This window comes from Saccopteryx bilineata, chromosome X (genome assembly GCF_036850765.1).
Source record: "Saccopteryx bilineata isolate mSacBil1 chromosome X, mSacBil1_pri_phased_curated, whole genome shotgun sequence".
Classification (NCBI taxonomy): domain Eukaryota; kingdom Metazoa; phylum Chordata; class Mammalia; order Chiroptera; family Emballonuridae; genus Saccopteryx; species Saccopteryx bilineata.
In genome coordinates, this window is record NC_089502.1 from 91154412 (window position 1) to 91174732 (window position 20321).

Consider the following 20321-nt stretch of genomic DNA (forward strand, 5'->3'; position numbering starts at 1 on the left):
TCTTTCAATATTTGTGTGGTCTTGTTCCTGCCAGTGACTCTGTTTTCTACAGTCCAGTTATGGTTTCTTCTTTCCATTTTGGGACTCTGCTAAGAGCTTTTTTGTTTCGAGATTTCTGCACATGCTACTTGTTTTGCCTGGATGGTCTCTACCTTGCCCTACCCACCCTTGGCCCCGCTTTTTTCAGTTAACATCAAGGAGCCTTTCTTTGATCTTTCCAATCTAAGTTAATATTATGAGAATAAGATGGGGTCAACATCAATTCTATTTTATGCTATTCCTAAACATTGAGAAAATTAATTCATATTAAATAAGTATATATGAATGGAATTCCTTGCATGGGTGGAATTCCTTGGAAACGAGTAATTGCATGGTCCATTTTATTTTAGCAACATTGCTCAATTCTTTAAATGACTTCCAGATCAGTCTTCTAATTTTGTTCAAGGTAAAAGATCTGGAAACCAAGAGACTTATAAAAGGATGTTTCTAACAATATCATCATATATTCACTTTTTCAACATCAATATTTCAAATTGTCTTTTTTTCCCCCTGCCCCAGAGGTTTTCACACTCTGGAGTTATATACCAGGTATGTCTTCTTCTTCTTCTTTTGTTTTTCTTTTTTTGTAAAGTTGAAGAGTGATTATGAAAGAAGAGGTGAGAAGAAGAACTGACATGCCTTAGACATGATGTCAGCACAACAAGTCTGGGCAGCCATGGGGGGGCCTGTGGTGAAATGAGGATCTGGTAACTGATTTCTTTAAAACTATCCAGGCCCTACATCTCTCCCCACCTCCTAGTAGTATAAGCTGAAGTTAGCTGCTCTAACTCATACTGGCATTTTATAAGACTATAGAAAACTTTTTCCCCCCCACTTACCATTGGTTCATCTGTGTTCTTTTGGAACTGAACCAGCCGAACTCTGGTCACATTCTCCATATCCATGTCTCCGTTGGCGCTCTCTGGAGAATCACCATTTAAATAGGGAGAAGTGGGAGGAGGTGTGACCCTCAGTGCTTCGTCACTGTAAACTTCATGTGCCACTACGTCGTGTGTCTGAAGTAAGGCCTAGTATTTTATGAAGGAAGTAAAATATTAGTAATAGTACTATTCCAGCAGAAATTTATTCCATAAACATGCATATAATTATTCTTTGCCTCTCAAAGGTATATCTCATCTACAGAGAACTCAAAGCACATTACACCTAGATACAACTATACTCTGATTTCTTCATGACAAATAATCATGATAGATTAAAAACTGAATGAGTGAGTAAGTCAACTAATGTACTTGCTTATTGATTGCTGAGTTAGAGGTATATTCTGATGCTATAAGAGAGTACCAATTAAATTGCTCAAATAAAGGCTGACATAATGTAATTTAAAATAATTTAGTCAAAATAATCATCTGTAAACAGAGGTGGCAAATTTGTACTGGGGCTTAAAATGGAAACAAATTTAAAAAGAAACAGTGCAATAATTGGTATACTGAGCAAATATCTTTCATTGATGGTATTAACAATAAATGTGTTATACAACCCAAAGGATGAAGATAATTTATAACATGAATTAGCAAAAGAAATGAAAAAACACAGAAATGTACCTGAAAAAAATTATAATTTTCCAAAATATCACATATGATACGGAGCTCAAAATCTAAACCTACCTGATACTCTTTTTATTCATTTCTATTTTTTGGAGACCTTGACTAAATGAAAAATAAGTTGGCAATTATCATTATGACTTTCCTTTTTTTGCAAAGCCTTTTAACAAAGAAAAGTTATTTCTTTGTATTGATATCTGCATATGTCATCTTGGTGGAAGTGGATAACAAATATTCCTATTTCCCTAAAAAGGGGTATTTTTCTATTCACAATGCTTTTGGTGCCATCATAAAAAAGTTTTTAATAATAAATGTTTAATAACATTTAAACATTTCTACTTCAAAGAGAATTTTACAGCTGACTATCAGTATGTTTAGAGCATTACACAGATTATATATTTTTTGTGTGCTAACTATAGATTCAGTTCTTTTTAAATTTATGATCTATGTGGTAATATCTGGAGATAATGAAATGCATTTAAAATTCCTTTAAAAGTATAACTCTTAGCATCTCAAATTAAGTTATTTAATTAAAAGGCTTATCAAAGTTATGGCTTGGCTATTTTAATTTTAAAGCCTTGCATATGAGGCAAAAATAAAGTAAAAATGCAATAAAGTTAAAAAGAAGGTGGTGTTGATTTGTCACTAATAGAGCATGTGCTTGGAGTAATATTTGCACTTGGGTTTCTAATGGATACGGCAGATAGTTCCAAAGTTTCAGAGGGCTGGTCTAGACTGGGCTGTGGCTGTGGGGAACCAAAGGGGCATTCAGTAAGCAGTGCACAGCTTGAGCACAGGGCTCTGCAAAGGCCCTGGCGACCTTGGCTTCCTGACCACTGCCTGACTATACACGCTGCACAGGTACCCCATGTCCAAGTGTGGAGGTTGCGCTTTAATTGTGCCACTTAAGAGACTAAGACTTAGGACAGAAAGCAAAAATCAATAATAGACAAACTGAAACACTTCATTTGCTAAAATTAAGTTAATTATACCAATTATAGAAATGTCTCCCATATTTAGTGAATTTTGAAAAACATGCTTTGTATTCCTGGGGGACATATAGCCAGGTAAAGAAAGAACCAAGCTTTCCTCAGATTATATACCAGTTACCTGGGTTGGAGAAAGTGTTTATGCTGCTTTTTACAAATGATTTCAATTTATCCTTTTAAATATATAAGGAACTTGCATTTTAATGTATTACTTATAAGGGAAGGATAAACCCACTATCACAAAGTAGTACCGAAATTGATTTTTAAAAGAAAAATGCTCAAAGTATGTCATCAAATGAGGTCATATTTGATATTAACCACAATGTGCCATTGTAAAAGACTGCTACCACAAAATAAAACTTAACCTGAAGCTCCAATGTGTCTGCAAACAGAAAACAAGGGGCCACTTACAGATTGTTTAAAAAGCCATTAAAAAGAGCATGTCAAATAAAAAAGAGGAAAGTCAAAGTTTGAATATTTTCCTTCAAATATGTTATGAGGGATGATTGAGCAATTGTTACCAGGCAGAAACAGCTATTATTTTTGATTACATAACAAGAACATATAATAGGGGAGAAATACTCATTTTTTTTTGTATTGTAGTTAAGATATAGACAGGACACTAACAACTTCAGATGTGAGTGAAAAAATCTGACTACTCTAAAATGAATAGAAAAAATATGAATTTCAGGTTCAAAAAAGCAAATTCTTTGGCTTCTTAATTACAAATCATAAAACTTCCCACTTAATGAAACTTTCTTGACAATCTAAGGTGATTTTAACCATTTTTTTCTTCTAGGTTTTTATTACTATATAATTTAAAATAAAATTATCATCATCCTAGAGTTTGGTATCTTTTTTTAAATTGAATTTAATGGGGTTCAAGTAGTGATGTCAGAGAAATGGCACCGTAAGGAGTGATACTGATAAATCTCCCCAAAATTTCAACAAAAACTTCAACCAGAGACAGAAAAATCTATCCTTGGAGCCTCCAGAAGTCCTGTACTGAACACAAAGGTATGATCGAGCAAAAAATTGACTGAATATATGATTAACCCCAAAGGAAAAGACTGAGAAAGGAACACTCTGCCTTCCTCCCTAACCTAAATAAGGGCTGCTTTCACTGGGAACTGAGAGAATAGGAACTAAGGCAGGCAAAGGGTGTGAACAGAACAAGGCTGCGGCACAAATGTCCGAGCCAGGTTGTGGCGCGGACGTCCAAGCCGAGGAAAAACTGTGCTTGTGGCAACCCAGTCAATACAAGCTAACACTCGTGCCAAATCCAGACAAAGAAAGGCAAGTGAGGCAGCCATTGGCCCTGATTTCCTGGTCGGCGTGCACAGAGAATGTGTGAGAGATTCCTCCTAGAGTCCCGGGAATGGGCGCCTGTGTTCTGGGACAGAGGGGCAGAGTCAGAGGCCTTTGTGTGGGCTGAAACCAGAGTCTTGGGGTCACCCCTGTGTCCTGAAAAGCAGCGCACGGGGAGTCCGCAGGAGTGAAATTCCCTACACTTGAACTTCTCGGGGCGGGTGGGGCGTCTCACCCGGAGTGAGAGGCGGCCAGCCTGATATCCTGGTCGGCGAGCACGGATAGTGGGCGAGAGATTCCTCCAAGCGTCCTGGGAGTGGGTGCCTGAGTCCCAGACAGAGGGGCAGAGTCAGAGGCCTTTGCGTGGGCTGTAATCAGCATCTCAGTGTCACCCCTGCGCCCTGAAGAGTGGCATGCGAAAGCGAGATTCTCTATGATTGAACTTCTCCGGGCGGGCGGGGCGCCTCACCAGCCATACAAGCTAACAGACCCGTGAAGGATTAACTTAACGCACAGTCTGCTCACATACCAACGGACCTACGTGACCCCAACTGACAAGATCTCTCTCAGGTCAGCGATCTAAGACAAGAGGGGTGATATTTTTTAGTGCCTCATGTTATGCTATGCACTTAGGGGTGGGGGCAACCTCTGATTAGCAGGGCTTTCATACTCAGGGCTATATGTTAAAAAGAGGGATTTAGCAGCTTGTAAGTCCTCCTGCTTTGCAAACAGCAACTAGGACATCTTCTACCCAGCCAAAACAGGTTACAAAGTGCCAAAAGCCTGCGGAAAGTGGTCCCACAGAGTGCTGAGGCATTCGGGACACACCTAGAGGCACATAGAAAGGCACCTTGAAAACAACTGGCTTCCAGCCCTGCCTGATTATGCTAGCGGCTCTGGCTGATTGAGCCTTACCCAGAGCCCTGCGCTAAGTGAGGATAGTGTGGGGATTTGCCAGCTCTTTGAGCCTCTTACTCTGCAGGCAGGGGCAGCAGCAATCCCATAGCATGATCATCAGGATGCTAATTCAAGAAGGAGAGATCAGGAGAGAGGCTCCGGAAAAACGGACTCTCTCATTGTCGGAGCCTGCAAATGCTAATGAGCCTCGACTGCCAACAAGACTGAAGCCTAATATATGACATAGCCACAGAGACTTATCAACTGCAAACCTCTACCTAAGCATGCCACAGCGGCAGAACCTGGGGTACAGAGTCACACACCAGGAAGAAGAAGAGAAAAGAAAAAGCAAGAGGATAACCTCTCAAAATCAGGAATAATCCACAGACTTTATAACATATCTCATTTTATTATATTTGTTCGTTTGTTTCTCTTATCTTCTTGTCTTGATTATTTTCTTCTTCTTCCAATTTGGTCGTTTAATTCTCTGCAGGTCTTACTCTTTCCTCTCCTTGAACTACACTACCCATAAGTGTTACATCTCCAATTATCTTTCCTTCTTCCTTTCTCTCTATGAGGGTTGCATTACAAAACCCTTCACTCTTTCTCTCTCTCCTTTTGTTATTTTTTCTTCTTTTTGTGTTTTCCTCTTTCTGTTTTTCTCCCCCTATATTAGTTTCTTCTTTTCCCCTTTACTTTTCCTCTCATTCAATCCTTAATCACAAACAAATTATTTTATTTGGGTCTCAAATTTTTCTTTGTGGTGCTTTGGGTATTTTTTCTTTTGCTTTTTAAACTCATTAGCAGAGCTCTCAACCCTGGCTCTCCATTTTATCTAGTTTTGCTCCACTAAATACAATAGTAATTCTTTAATTTTTTTTTAAAAGATTTTTTTTTAATTTTTATTTTATTTATTCATTTTAGAGAGGAGAGAGAGAGACAGAGACAGAGACAGTGGGGAGGAGCTGGAAGCATTAACTCCCATATGTGCCTTGACCAGGCAAGCCCAGGGTTTCGAACCGGCGACCTCAGCATTTCCAGGTTGATGCTTTATCCACTGTGCCACCAGAGGTCAGGCTAATTATTTAATTTTTAAAAAAAATTTTCCCCTTTTTCCTGTTTCCCTCTTATTCCTCTAATTATATCTCTTAGTCAACCATCACCTAAAAGCAAATCATTTTATTCTTGACCCAATTTTCTTCCTTTTTTGCATTTTGTGGGTCCATACTCTTCTTTTTTGCCCCTTTATCACTTCTCCTCAACTCAGGCCCTCCATTATAGGAAGTTTTTGTTCTATTTAGCAGGATATAATTCACAGTTCACCACAATTTTTTCTCAAGAAGGAGGGGAGAGGAGAGGAGAGGAAAAATAAAAGGGAAATAATAATTTTCTAAAAACTTTTTATTCATTATTAATTCTCATTAGTACTATCAACAAAACCACCCTCAGATGCCATGAAGGAAAAGGAAATTGAATATCATGTATACAAAACACAGAGAGGTAGCACAGATAGATGAAAAAACATCTATGGAGAAAAAATTTAATATATTGGAAACCTTGGAGCTAAATGACAGAGAATTTAAAATAGAAATCATAAAATACTCATAGATATACAAGAAAACACAGAAAGGCAATTTAGGGAGCTCAGAAAACAACTCAACAAACACAAAGAATATATCACCAAGGAAATTGAAACTGTGAAAACAAATCAAACAGAGATGAAAAACTCAATTCACGAGCTGAAAAACGAGGTAACAAGCTTCGCTAATAGAATAGGCCAGATAAAAGTACAATTAGTGAAATAGAAGACAAGCAACTTGAGGCAACACAGAGAGAAGAAAGAGACTCAAAAATTTTAAAAAATGAGAAAGCCCTTCAGGAATTGTCTGACTCCATAAAAATGACTAACCTAAGAATAATAGGTATATCAGAGGGAGAAGAGAGAGAAAATGGAATGGAGAACATATTCAAACAAATAATAGATGAGAACTTCCCAAGCCTGCAGAAAGAAATAAAGGCCCAAATTCAAGAAGCAAACAGACACCGAGTTTTCTTAACCCCAACAAACCTACTCCAAGGCACATCATAATAAAATTGGCACAAACCAACGATAAAGAAAAAATCCTCAAGGCAGCCAGGGAAAAGAAGAATACAGCATATAAAGGAAGGCCTATTATATTATCTTTAGATTTCTTAACAGAAACTCTACAAGCTAGAAGAGAGTGGACCTCAATATTCAAAGTCCTGAAAGATAGGAACTTTCAACCAAGAATACTATACCCATCAAAGTTATCCTTCAAATATGAAGGAGAAATAAAAACATTCACAGATACAGAAAAGATGAGGAAATTTATCATCAGAAAACCCCCACTCCAGGAATTACTAAAGGGGGTTTTCCAACCAGATAAAAAGAACAAAACAAAACAAAACCTCAAGTAAAAGCTCCACCAAGAACACAATAAAACCAAATTTAAACTGTGACAACAAAAACAAAAAAAAAGGGGGAGAGGACAGAGATTATCAGTAGCAAATGACGATGGAGTGCAGAAGTACTCACAAGATAGTGTAGTACAATGAACACGGTGGGAACCCTATACATTACTTAATGGTAACCACCCTTAAAAAAATCACCACAGAAGCATATGACTTAAAAAAGATAGCAACAGAGGAAAGAAGTATGGAATACAACCAAATAAAAACAAAGGATAGAAAAACAAAAGAGAAGAATCAAATAAGACATGAAACTAACAGAAAGCAATGTATAAAATGGCAATAGGGAACACACAAGTGTCAATAATTACACTAAATGTAAACAGATTAAACTCACCAATAAAAAGACACAGAGTAGCAGAATGGTTTAAAAAAAAAAATCCAACTGTATGCTGCCTACAAGAAACTCATCTAAGCAACAAGGATAAAAACAAATTCAAAGTGAAAGGCTGGAAAAAAAATACTCCAAGCAAATAACATCCAAAAAAACGCAGGGGTAGCAATATTCATATCGGATAATGCTGACTACAAAACAGCAAAAGTACTCAGAGACAAAAACGGTCATTTCACAATGATTAAGGGGCACTGAATCAAAAAGACATAACAATTCTTAATATACATGCACCAAACCAAGGAGCACCAAAATATATAAGACAGCTAATTATTGACCTTAAAAGAAAAACTGACAAAAAATACAATCATACTTGGAGACCTCAATACAACATGGATGGCTCTAGATCGGTCATCCAAAGAAAGAAACAATAAAGATATATTGGCCTTAAAGAAAACACTAGAGCACCTGGATATGATAGACATCTACAGGACATTTCATCCCAAAGTGAGAGAGTATACATTTTTCTCCAGTGTACATGGATCATTCTCAAGAATTGACCATATGTTGGGCCACAAAAATTACATCAGCAAATTCAAGAAAAATCGAAGTTGTACCAAGCATATTTTCTGATCATAAAGACTTGAAACTAGAATTCAACTGCAAAAAAGAGGAAAAAAACCCCACAAAAATGTGGAAACTAAACAATATACTTTTAAAAAATGAATGGGTCAAAGAAGAAATAAGTGCAGAGATCAAAAGATATATACAGACAAATGAAAATGACAATACGACATATCAGAATCTATGGGATGCAGCAAAAGCAGTGATAAGAGGGAAGTTCATATCACTTCAGGCATATATGAACAAACAAGAGAGAGGCCAAGTGAAACACTTAACCTCACACCTAAAGGAATTAGGAAAAGAAGAATAAAGGCAACCCAAAACCAGCCGAAGAAAGGAGATAATAAAAATCAGAGCAGAAATAAATGAAATAGAGAACAGAAAAACTAGAGAAAAAATTAATAGAACAAGGAGCTGGTTCTTTGAAAAGATCAACAAAATTGACAAACCCTTGGCAAGACTCACCAAGGAAAAAAGAGAAAGAACTCATATAAACAAAATCCAAAATGAAAGAGGAGAAATCACCACAGACATCATAGATATACAAAGAATTATTGTAGAATACTATGAAAAACTATATGCCACTAAATTAAACAATCTAGAAGAAATGGATAAATTACTAGAACAATACAACCTTCCTAGACTGAGTCAAGAAGAAACAGAAAGCCTAAACAGACCAATTAGTAGGGAAGAAATAGAAAAAACTATTAAAATCCTCCCCAAAAATAAAAGTCCAGGCCCAGACGGTTATACTAGTGAATTGTATCAGACATTCAAAGTAGACTTGATTCCTATTCTACTCAAAGTCTTCCAAAAAATTGAAGAAGAAGCAATACTTCCAAACACATTTTATGAGGCCAACATAACTCTCATACCGAAACCAGGCAAGGACAGCACAAAAAAAGAAAACTACAGACCAATATCTCTAATGAATACAGATGCTAAAATACTAAACAAAATACTAGCAAATCGAATACAACAACATATTAAAAAAATAATACATCATGATCAAGTGGGATTCATCCCAGAATCTCAAGGATGGTTCAACATACGTAAAACGGTTAACGTAATACACCATATCAACAAAACAAAGAACAAAATCCACATGATCTCATCAATAGATGCAGAAAAGGCATTTGATAAAATACAACACAATTTTATGTTTAAGACTTTCAACAAAATGGGTATAGAAGGAAAATATCTCAACATAATAAAGGCCATATATAACAAACCATCAGCTAACATCATATTAAATGACACAAAACTGAAGGCTTTCCCCCTCAAATCAGGAACAAGACAGTGTTGTCCACTCTCTCCACTCTTATTTAATGTGGTGCTAGAGGTTCTAGCCAGAGCAATCAGACAAGACAAAGAAATAAAAGGCATCCATATCGGAAAAGAAGAAGTAAAGGTATCACTTTTTGCAGATGATATGGTCCTATACATCGAAAACCCCAAAGAATCTACAAGAAGACTACTAGAAACAATAAGCCAATACAGTAAGGTCGCAGTATACAAAATTAATATACAAAAGTCCATAGCGTTTCTATATGCCAACAATGAAAGATTTGAGAACGGTCTCAAAAAAATAATCCCCTTCACAACTGCAACAACAAAAAAAAGAAAATACCTAGGGATAAACATAACAAAGAATGTAAAGGACCTATATAATGAAAAGTACAAAGCATTGTTAAGGGAAATAAAAAAAGATACAATGAGATGGAAGAATAACCCTTGTTCTTGGTTAGGAAGAATAAATATAATCAAGATGGCCATATTATCCAAAGCAATATATAAATTTAATGCAATTCCCATCAAATTTCCAATGACATTTTTTTTAAAGAAATGGAACAAAAAGTCATCAGATTTATATGGAACTTTAAAAAACCCCGAATAGCCAAAGCAATGTTAAAGAAAAAGAACGAAGCTGGGGCATTACAATACCTGACTTCAAACTATATTATAGAGCCACGCCAATCAAAACAGCATGGTATTGGCAGAAAAATAGATACTCAGACCAATGGAACAGAATAGAAAGCCCAGAAAGAAAACCACATATATATGGTCAAATAATTTTTGATAGAGAGGCCAACAACACACAATGGAGAAAAGAAAGCCTCTTCAACAAATGGTGCTGGGAAAACTGGAAAGCCACATGCAAAAGAATGAAACTCGACTAAAGTTTGTCCCCTTGTACTAAAATTAATTCAAAGTGGATCAAAGACCTAAATATAAGACCTGAAACAATAAAGTATATAGAAGAAGACATAGGTTCTAAACTCATGGACCTTGGTTTTAAAGAACATTTTATGAATTTGACTCCAAAGGCAAGGGAAGTGAAGGCAAAAAGAAATGAATGAGACTACATCAGACTAAGACGTTTTTGCTCAGCAAGAGAAACTGACAACAAAATAAACAGACAGCAAACTAAATGGGAAATGATATTTTCAAACAACAGCTCAGATAAGGGTCTAATATCCAAAATATATAAACAAACAAACAATCCAATAAAAAAATGGGAAGAGGACATGAACAGACACTTCTCCCAGGAAGAAATACAAATGGCCAACAGATATATGAAAAGATGCTCATCTTCATTAGTTATTAGTGAAATGCCAATCAAAACTGCCATAAGATACCACCTCACAACTGTTAGATTAGCTATTATTAACAAGACAGGTAATAGCAAATGTTGGAGAGGCTGTGGAGAAAAAGCAACCCTCATCCACTGTTGGTGGGAATGTAAAGTAGTACAACCATTATGGAAGAAAGTATGGTGGTTCCTCAAAAAACTGAAAATAGAACTACCTTATGACCCAGCAATCCTTCTACTAGGTATATACCCCCAAAACTCAGAGACATTGATACGTAAAGACATATGCAGCCCCATGTTCATTGCAGCATTGTTCACAGTGGCCAAGACATGGAAACAACCAGAAAACCCTTCAATAGATGACTGGTTAAAGAATATGTGGCACATATACACTATGGAATACTACTCATCCATAAGAAATGATGACATCGGATCATTTACAACAAAATGGTGGGATCTTGATAACATTATATGGAATGAAATAAGTAAATCAGAGAAAACCAAGAACTGCATTATTCTATAGGTAGGTGGGACATAAAAAATGAGACTTAGAGACATTGACAAGAGTGTGGTGGTTATGGGGGGAGGGAGAAGAAGGGAAAGGGGAGGGGGTGGGGCACAAAAAAAACTAGATAGAAGTTGACGGAGGACAATCTGACTTTGGGTGATGGGTATGCAACATAATTGATTAACAAGATAACCTGGACATGTTTTCTTTGAACATTTGTACCCTAATTTATTGATGTCACCCTAGTAAAATTAATAACAAAAATAAAAAAAGAAAAAGAAGTGAGGTTCAATTTCAGGTGTGGAACTAAACAAAACATCCTCTGTACACTGTACTGTGTACCCATTGCCCCGTTTGCCTCCGTCCACCTACAGCCCAACTACCCTTTCCCTCTGTTTATCACCATAGTTTGGTTTTTCAAAAATTATGATACAATTTTGCTTTTAAAATATTCTGTTCTAGATCTGATATTATAAGAAAAAATTAAAGTATTAAGTTATATAAATATTTATCTTTATCCTTACTTTTTATACTTTAGAATTGCAATAAGCAAAGGATTTGTTCTTCTTTTAAAAATCATTTTTTCAAATGGAATAACCGAAAAAGGGATTAGTGTGATAATATTTTTTATCTTGACAGAGTACAGATTTTAAAAAATCATTTAAGTCTATACTTATTTACTCTTTCTTTAATTACTGTAAATATTTACTGGCATCTAAATTTTAAATATAATTCAATGTTAACTCCTTATGTTTTAATGATCAGAAAGCAAAGAAAAAGCCACATAATTGAACAAGTAAGTGTGAAATGATAAATATGCTAAGATTGACTTCCAAATCTTGGCATAACAACATATTATAAGCACTACAGTATTTCCTTTAAGCTACTAATATTTTTTAAAATACTAAAATTTTGAAACCATGATTTTAATTAATTAATTATATCATGACGTTTTTATTAGATAGTACAAAGTTCAACAGAAGTCTGTTACTTGGTGATTTACTACTCTGAAAGAAGGTCATATATCAGTTTTCTCTTAAATATGGCCTAAAAGATACTTGCTTGAGAAAGTTGAAAAGCTCTAGCTGGTGGACTTTCTTTCCTTTTTTTTTTTTTTTTTTGGTATTTTTCCGAAGTTAGAAGCAGGGAGGCAGACAGCAGTGGACTCCCGACTGGAGTCCACCTGGCATGCCCACCAGGAGGCGATGCTCTGCCCATCTGGGGCATTGCTCTGTTGTGGCCAGAGCCATTCTAGCACCTGAGGTGGAGGCCATGGAGCCGTCCTCAGCACCCAGGCCAATTTTGCTTCAGTGGAGCCTTTGCTGCGGGATGGGAAAGCAGAGATAGAGAGATAGGAGAGGGAAAGTGTGGAGAAGCAGATGGGCACTTCTCCTGTGTGCCCTGACCGGAAATCAAAACTGGGACATCACACATCGGGCTGATGCTCTACTGCTAAGCCAACTGGCCAGGGCCCATGTTCTTTCTTTTTTTTAAATTGAAATTATTGTGGTGACACCGGTTAACATTATTATACAGGTTTCAGGTGCCTAATTCTACAACACATCTCTGTACACCATATTGTGTGGTCACTCCTCCAAGTCAAGTCTTCACTATCCTTCATTTATTCTCTTCTACCTTCCTGCCCCCCACAATCATCACACCATTGTCCATGTCAATGAGTCTTTCTTTTCTTTTTTATATTATTTTTTTACTCAATCCCTCTACTCCTCTCACCCAGCCCCTGACTCCCTGCAACAGCTGTCAGCCTGATTTCTATGTATGAGTCTGTCACTGTACTGCTTGTCATGTCATTTTGTTCATTAGATTCCACAAATGAGTGAAATCATATAGTACTTGTTTTTCTATGACTGGTTTATTTCACTAAGCATAATGCTTTACAGGTCCATCCATGCTGTTGCAAAAGGCAAGACTTCTTTCTTTTTTTGTGACCATTGTGTAAATGTACCACAGCTTTTTTAGCCATTCATCAACTGATGGGCACATGGCCTGTTTCCAGATCCCGGCTATTGTAAATAACGCTGCAATGACCATAAGGCTGCATATAGTCTTTGAAGTTAGTGTTTTGGGATTCTTAGGATGTAATACCAGATGTGGGATCACTGAGTCAAACAATAGTTCTATTTTTAATTTTTTGTGATAAGTCCATACCGCTTTCCACAGTGGCTGTACCAATCTGCATTCCCACCAATAATGTATGAACGTTCCCCTTTCTCCACACCTTGTTTGTTGATTTATTGATGATAGCCATTCTGATAGGTGTGAGGTGATATTTCATTGTGGCTTTAATTTATATTTTTTTAAAATTTTTTTTTCTTTTTTTCTTTTTTCATTTTTCTGAAGCTGGAAACAGGGAGAGACAGTCAGACAGACTCCCGCATGCGCCCGACTGGGATCCACCTGGCACGCCCACCAGGGGCGACGCTCTGCCCACCAGGGGGCAATGCTACATTTTTCTGATGATTAGTGACATTGAGCAAATTTTCATGTCTACTAGCCATCCATATGTCCTCTTTAGAGAAGTGTCTATTCAGGTCCTTTGCCCATTTTTAAGTTGGATTGTTTGTTTTTTCAGTGTTGTGTTTTAAAAGTTCTTTATAAATTTTGGATATTAATCTCTTATCAGATGTATCAGCAAATATGTTCTCCCATTCAGTGGGTTGTCTTTTCACTTTGTTGATGGTTTCCTTTGATGTACAAAAACTTTTTAGTCTGTTGTAGTCCCATTTGTTTATTCTTTTGTTTCCCTTGCCCGAGGAGATATATCAGAAAAAAATTTTGCTATGAGAAATGTCTGAGATATTATTGCCTATGTTTTTTTCTAGCACTTTTATAGTTTTGAGTCTAATATTTAAGTCTTTAATCCATTTTGAACTTACTCTTGTGTACGGTGTAAGAAGATGGTCTAGATTCATTTTTTGTACATATTAGTCTAATTGTCCCAACACCATTTATTGTCTAAACCCCATTATATATTCTTGCCTCCTTTGTCAAGTATTAGTTGACCATATTGGCATGGGTTGATTTCTGGGCTCTCTATTCTGTTCCATTGATCTATATGTCTGTTTTTATGCCAGCACCATGCTGTTTTGATTGCTATGGCCTTGTAGTATAGTTTGATATCAGGTAGTACGATTCATACAACTTTAAAACCATGATTTTAAAATGTATGTAAGAAAGTTTCTGCTTTTTTTATATCAGTTTTTAATTTTTTCAATTACAGTTGACATACAATATTACGTTAGTTTCAGGTGCATACCCCAGTGATTAGACAGTATATAACTGACTAAGGGATCATCCCAATAAATCTTGTGCCCATCTGACATCATACAGAGTTATTAGAATATTATTGTCTATATTCCCTATGCTGTACTTTTACATCCCCATGAGTATTCAGTAACAATCAATTTGTACTTCTTAATCCTTTCACCTTTTTCACCCTGCCCTCAATCTACCAACCACCCTCCCATCTGGCAAATGTGAAAATGTTCTCTGTATCTATGATTATGTTTCCGTTCTGCTTGTTTATTTGTCTTTTAGATTCAATTGTGGATAGATATGTATTTATTGCCATTTTATTGTCTATATTTTTTTTATCTTTTTTCCTTATTCTTCTTAAAGAAGACCATTTAACTTTTCATAGAATACTGGTTTGGTGGTGATAAACTCCTTTAGTTTTTTCTTTTCTGGGAAGCTTTTAACCTGTTCTTTGATTTTAAATGATAGCTTTGCTGGGTAGAATAACCTTGGTTGTAGGTACTTGTTTTTCATCACTTTGAATATTTCTTGCCACTCCCTTCTGGCCTGCAAAGATTCTATTGAGAAATCAAATGATAGTCTTATTGGAGCTCCCTTATAGGTAACGAACTGCTTTTCTTTTGCTGCTTTTAAGATTATATTTTTGTCTTTAAACTTTTGCATTTTAATTATGATGTGTCTTGGTGTGGGTCTCTTTGTACTTACTGGATTGTATGTTGTTTCCTTCACCAAGTTAGGGAAATTTTCTCTATTTTTAAAAATAAGTCTTTAATTTCTTGTTTTCTCTCTTCTCCTTCTGGCATCCCCATAATGTGACTGTTGGTACACATATAAAGTTGTCCCAGAGGCTCCTTACACTATCCTCATATATTTTTGGATTCCTTTTTTTTATTTTGCTGTTCTGATTGGGTGTTTTTTGCTTCCTTATATTCCAAATTGCTGATTTGATTCTTGGCTTCATCTTCTTTACCGTTGACTCTCTGTAAATTACTGTTTATTTCAGTTAGTGTATCCTTCATTTCTGACTGGTATTTTTTTTTGAGCTGTTGAAGTTCTCACTAAATTCATTGACCATCCTTATAACCACTGTTTTGGACTCTACATCTAGCATATCACTTATCTCCATTTTGTTTAGTTCTTTTTCTGGAGTTTTGTTTTGTTCTTTTATTGGGACATGTTGCTTTGTCTCCTCATTTTGACAGTTGCCCTGTATTTGTTTCTATGTTTTAGGTAGAGTTGATATGTCTCCCAGCTTGGTAGAGTGGCCTAAAGCAGTAGGTGTTCTCTAGGTTCCAGTGGCACAGCCTCCCCAATCATCTAAGCCGGGCATTCAAGGTGTGCCCTCCCTGTGTTGGTTGTGTATTCCCTGTTCTTGTAGTTGAGCCTTGATTGCTGTTGGCATGTCAATGGGAGGGATTTATCCTAAGCCAATCAACTGCAAGGACTGGCTGTGACCACTGACCACTGACCACCAACTACCAACTTCTGGTCATCATGGAGGATCAGCTGTGCAGGGGCCCACCACACAGAGCAAGACTTACTTCAACAGGGCTCTGGTACCCACTGAATTCACCCCTTGAGTGTGTCACTTGTGGAGGTGGTTGGGTGGTGGTTTGATGAGGGTCTGAAGCTGTCCACTGGGGCTGTTGGCTCTGGGGCCTCCTGGGAGGTGCAGGCCAAGGTCAGCCACCACCTGTGTTCTGCCTGGGGCTAGCTGGCATAAGCTAAAAAGAGATCTGCAGGTGGCTGCTACTTGTGCTGGGCATGGAGGTGCTCAGGCAAGGCCAACCTGCAAATCAAGGTCAGTTGCCACTAGTGTAGGCCTGGGGCCACTTACCAAGAGATATAAGGCAGGTTAAGGCCAGATGCTGCTTGTTTGAGAGATTTTAGGAAAATATGAAACATGAGCCAAGATAGGCCATTTGTATGGAAAAGCCACTGGAAACAGCTTGGGTGGGCCTGAAAGTCGGGTGGGTCAGGGCCTTAGAGAATCACCAAGTTGGGTAAACAGTGTGAGTCAGGTTGATGGAGTTTCAGATATGGTGCCTGCCTGCAGGCTTTGTGTGTGTGTGTGTGTGTAGGGGGGGGGGCTCATCAAAGTAACAATGGTATCTGCCAGCACTTTTGTCTGAAGAAAGCTACCCCAGTTCTTGTCCTGATGCCAGATAATTCAGTTACTTCCCATATGTCTCTGGTGACCTTCAAGCTGCTACCCCAGTACTGTAGCTCAGAGGGAGTGAGTCCAGGTAAGTCCATATGCAGGCCTTTTAAGATGAACTGCCTGGGACTCCGGCAGCCCTCCATCTCACTCAGCCTTAATCTCTGCTAGGTTTATAGCCAAATGTTATGGGGATGTCTCTTCCTGGCACTGGAACCCTGAGTTAAGGGGGCCTGGTGTGGGGCTGGGACCCCTTGCTCCTCAGGGTAAACCTCTGTAGCTGAGAGATCCTCCCTCAGCCTGTTTCACATCTCTTACCATCCTACTAGTTTCGATGTGGCTTCTTTAACTCTTTAGTTGTAGGACTGCCATTCAGCCAGGTTTCAGGTGATTTTAAATGATGGTTCTTCTGTCGTTTAGTTGTAATTTTGATGTAGTTGTGGGAGGAAGTAGGTACATGTTTACCTATGCCACCATATTGACTGGAAGTCTAGTTTCTGCATTAAAAAGTTTACTTAACATAGTATATATAGCTCAGAATAATACTTCCCATGTGGGACATTATCCAAACATACTTATTTGGGAATGACCAATGAGTTCAAGTTAAGTTTTTAGGAAAAGAGATCCTCATTATAAACTAATCCACTTTTAAGAGCATGGGCTTTGGAGCCAGGAAGATCTGGGGTTTGAACCTCAAGGAGGCTACTTACTAGGTGGGTGACCTCAAGTAAACCTCTTTACCTTCCTAGGGCATAGTTTCCTCTGTGAACTGTAAAAAGGATCATACCACTTCCTATTCCAACCACCAGCAAGTCTTGCTGTATTCAGCCATCTCTGATGTAGAATCCTAATCTGTCCATTTTCCATCAGCCCCTTCCTTCTCCAAGCATCTATCACCTCTCATAACGGCCTCCTAATTAGTCTCCTTTTAACTCTTATTCCTCTACAGTCTATTCTCTACACATCAGCCCTGACAATCTCTAAAACACAGACATGATAATATTTTCCTGTTTGAAATCACTCAGAGACATCCTAGTGTAATCAGGAGAAAATCCAGATTCCTTACCATGGCCTGGTACCTTACCACTTACTCGCCCCTCCTTTTTTTTTTTTTTAGTACGTCCCAGTATCAGTGGCCTTCATTCTGTACTTTGACACTGCAACGCTCCTTTCTGCCCCTGGGCCTTTCCATTTGCTCTTCTACAGGCAGGCTTGTATGTTCAGAGGGCTGGTTCTTTCATATAACAAGTCTTAACTCACATGCTAACTACTCAGAAGGGCTTTCTCCTGACTATCTAAAGTCATTCTCACTTTACTACCATCCCTGCCCCATTATCCTCTTTTCTTCACAGTTATTATCATTATAGGAAATTATTTTGTTAGTTTACTTGCTCACCATCTGTCTCTAGCTCACCTACCTATCCTCAACCCATCCCCCCCTAGAATGGAAGTTGTATGAGGACCTTCTTTTTTTATTTTGTGACAAAGGCAGAGAAAGAGAGAGGGACAGACAGGGACAGCCAGACAGGAAGGGAGAGAGATGAGAAGCATCAATTCTTTGTTGCAGCACCTTAGTTGTTCACTGATTGCTTTCTCATATGTGCCTTGACTGGGGGCTACAGCAGACTGAGTGACTCCTTGCTCAAGCCAGCGACCTTGGACTCAAGCTGGTGATCTCGGAGGTTTTTTGTTTTTTGGGGTTTTTTTGGTATTTTTCCGAAGCTGGAAACGGGGAGGCAGTCAGACAGACTCCCACATGCGCCCGACCGGGATCCACCCGGCATGCCCACCAGGGGGCGATGCTCTGCCCCTCTGGGGCGTCGCCCTGCCGCAATCAGAGCCATTCTAGCACCTGAGGCAGAGGCCACAGAGCCATCCTCAGCGTCCAGGCCATCTTTGCTCCAATGGAGCCTCCGCTGCGGGAGGGGAAGAGAGAGACAGAGAGGAAGGAGAGGGGTGGAGAAGCAGACGGGCACTTCTCCTGTGTGCCCTGGCCGGGAATCAAACCTGGGACTCCTGCACGCCAGGCCGACGCTCTACCACTGAGCCAATGGCCAGGGCTTGATCTCGGAGTTTTGAACCTGGGTCCTCCGTGTCCCAGTCCCATGCTCTATCCACTGCACCACTGCCTGGTCAGTGAAGGGCAGGGACCATTTTTAGCCTATTCATCACTATCCTTAGTGCCTACAATGGCTCCTGGCATATAGTAGGCAATTATATATTTGATGAATGAATAAAAATATCTTTTAAACATCCAGTTAGGTGTTCAGAAATTATAAGAATTATTTATTAGTTTTGAAAATGTTTTCTAACAGCAAGGCACATATTAACTTCTTTCTGACTTCAGATAAGGAAAATAATCAAGGATTCACAGGTAGTTAAGTGTTGAAACATAGGGGTATCCAAGCATTAATGATTTTGAAAAAGAACAACCTTAAAAAAAGGCTCTTACTTGGGTATATGTTAATTTCTCTATTTAGTTTACATCAAATCTGAAAGATCTGGTCTCAAATGGTCATAAGTCATTCTCTGACTTGAGCTGAATTTACTTAGCAATTTATAGGAAGACATGGCTGTCCAAATTGTACAGGTTTCTGTCTATGGAAAATTCACTGCACAGAAGAGTTGAGGTGAGGCTAACCTATCTGCAAATGAGCAAGTTCCTTAATGTATTCAGAGTTTTACTGAGAACATATTATGTCCCCTACACATTATAAGAACACTATGGAGTAACTAAAAATGTTTATTAGCTAATTTATTAGGCATCAAACATATGTCAGGCACTGTACGCACCAAACATATGTCAGGCACTGTACTAAGCATGGTAGAGATATCATTTACTTAATTCTTTGTCCAACTGTATGAGGTTGGTTCACAGAGTCAGAGTTCATAGAGTTAGGGGTAGCAAGGCTGGATTTCAATCCCAGGTTCAACTGAATCTAAAGTTTTAACTACTTTTATACCATACAAGACATAATGGTTAAAGGAGAATTAATTATAATCCAGGGAAACATGGCTTACATATGTGAAACAATCAGGGAACAAGATAATATTAAGTCAGGGTAATTAACTCATGATATTTGTGATATCTCAAACTTGAGGAGACAATTAAGGAATAGCATTTCTTCATTTTCCTGGTCTGTGAAACAGCTAACGATGATTAAATGTGATAATAAATTCAATGAGACCAACTGGGCTGAGGTGAGATGTATCCATTCACTGGGGAGGGGACCTACTCTGGCAGGCCAACATGTATGAGACTGTTACACTGTAAGCCACTGGAGAGTGCTGCTGCCATATGGAATCAAGTCAAATATTCTCAAGGATTATACTTGAGTTCAGCCTTTCATGCTTGGGTCGGAGAGTGAGGGTGAATACTGTTGTTTCTTTTTCCTTCAATGACTGGGTAAATGTTTTAAAACATTGTATCACATAGTACAATGTATGTCAAAACTTGCAGTAACTGATATGATACACTTATACTATTTCTGTCATTTTAAAAATATCACCTCATAGTAGTAATAAGAACACAGCTTTTAAGTCAGA

The 20321-nt window shown here is 38.0% G+C and overlaps 1 protein-coding gene across 10 annotated transcripts in view; it reads right to left on the minus strand.

Annotated features, from left to right (window-relative positions):
- CASK (calcium/calmodulin dependent serine protein kinase) overlaps positions 1 to 20321 on the minus strand; it is a 493794-nt gene that overhangs the window by 80692 nt on the left and 392781 nt on the right. For all 10 annotated transcript variants that reach the window (XM_066250386.1, XM_066250384.1, XM_066250381.1 and 7 more), the window contains one exon: positions 879 to 1067. In XM_066250386.1, the coding sequence (XP_066106483.1) occupies positions 879 to 1067 (189 nt within the window). The remainder of the gene's footprint in view (positions 1 to 878; positions 1068 to 20321) is intronic.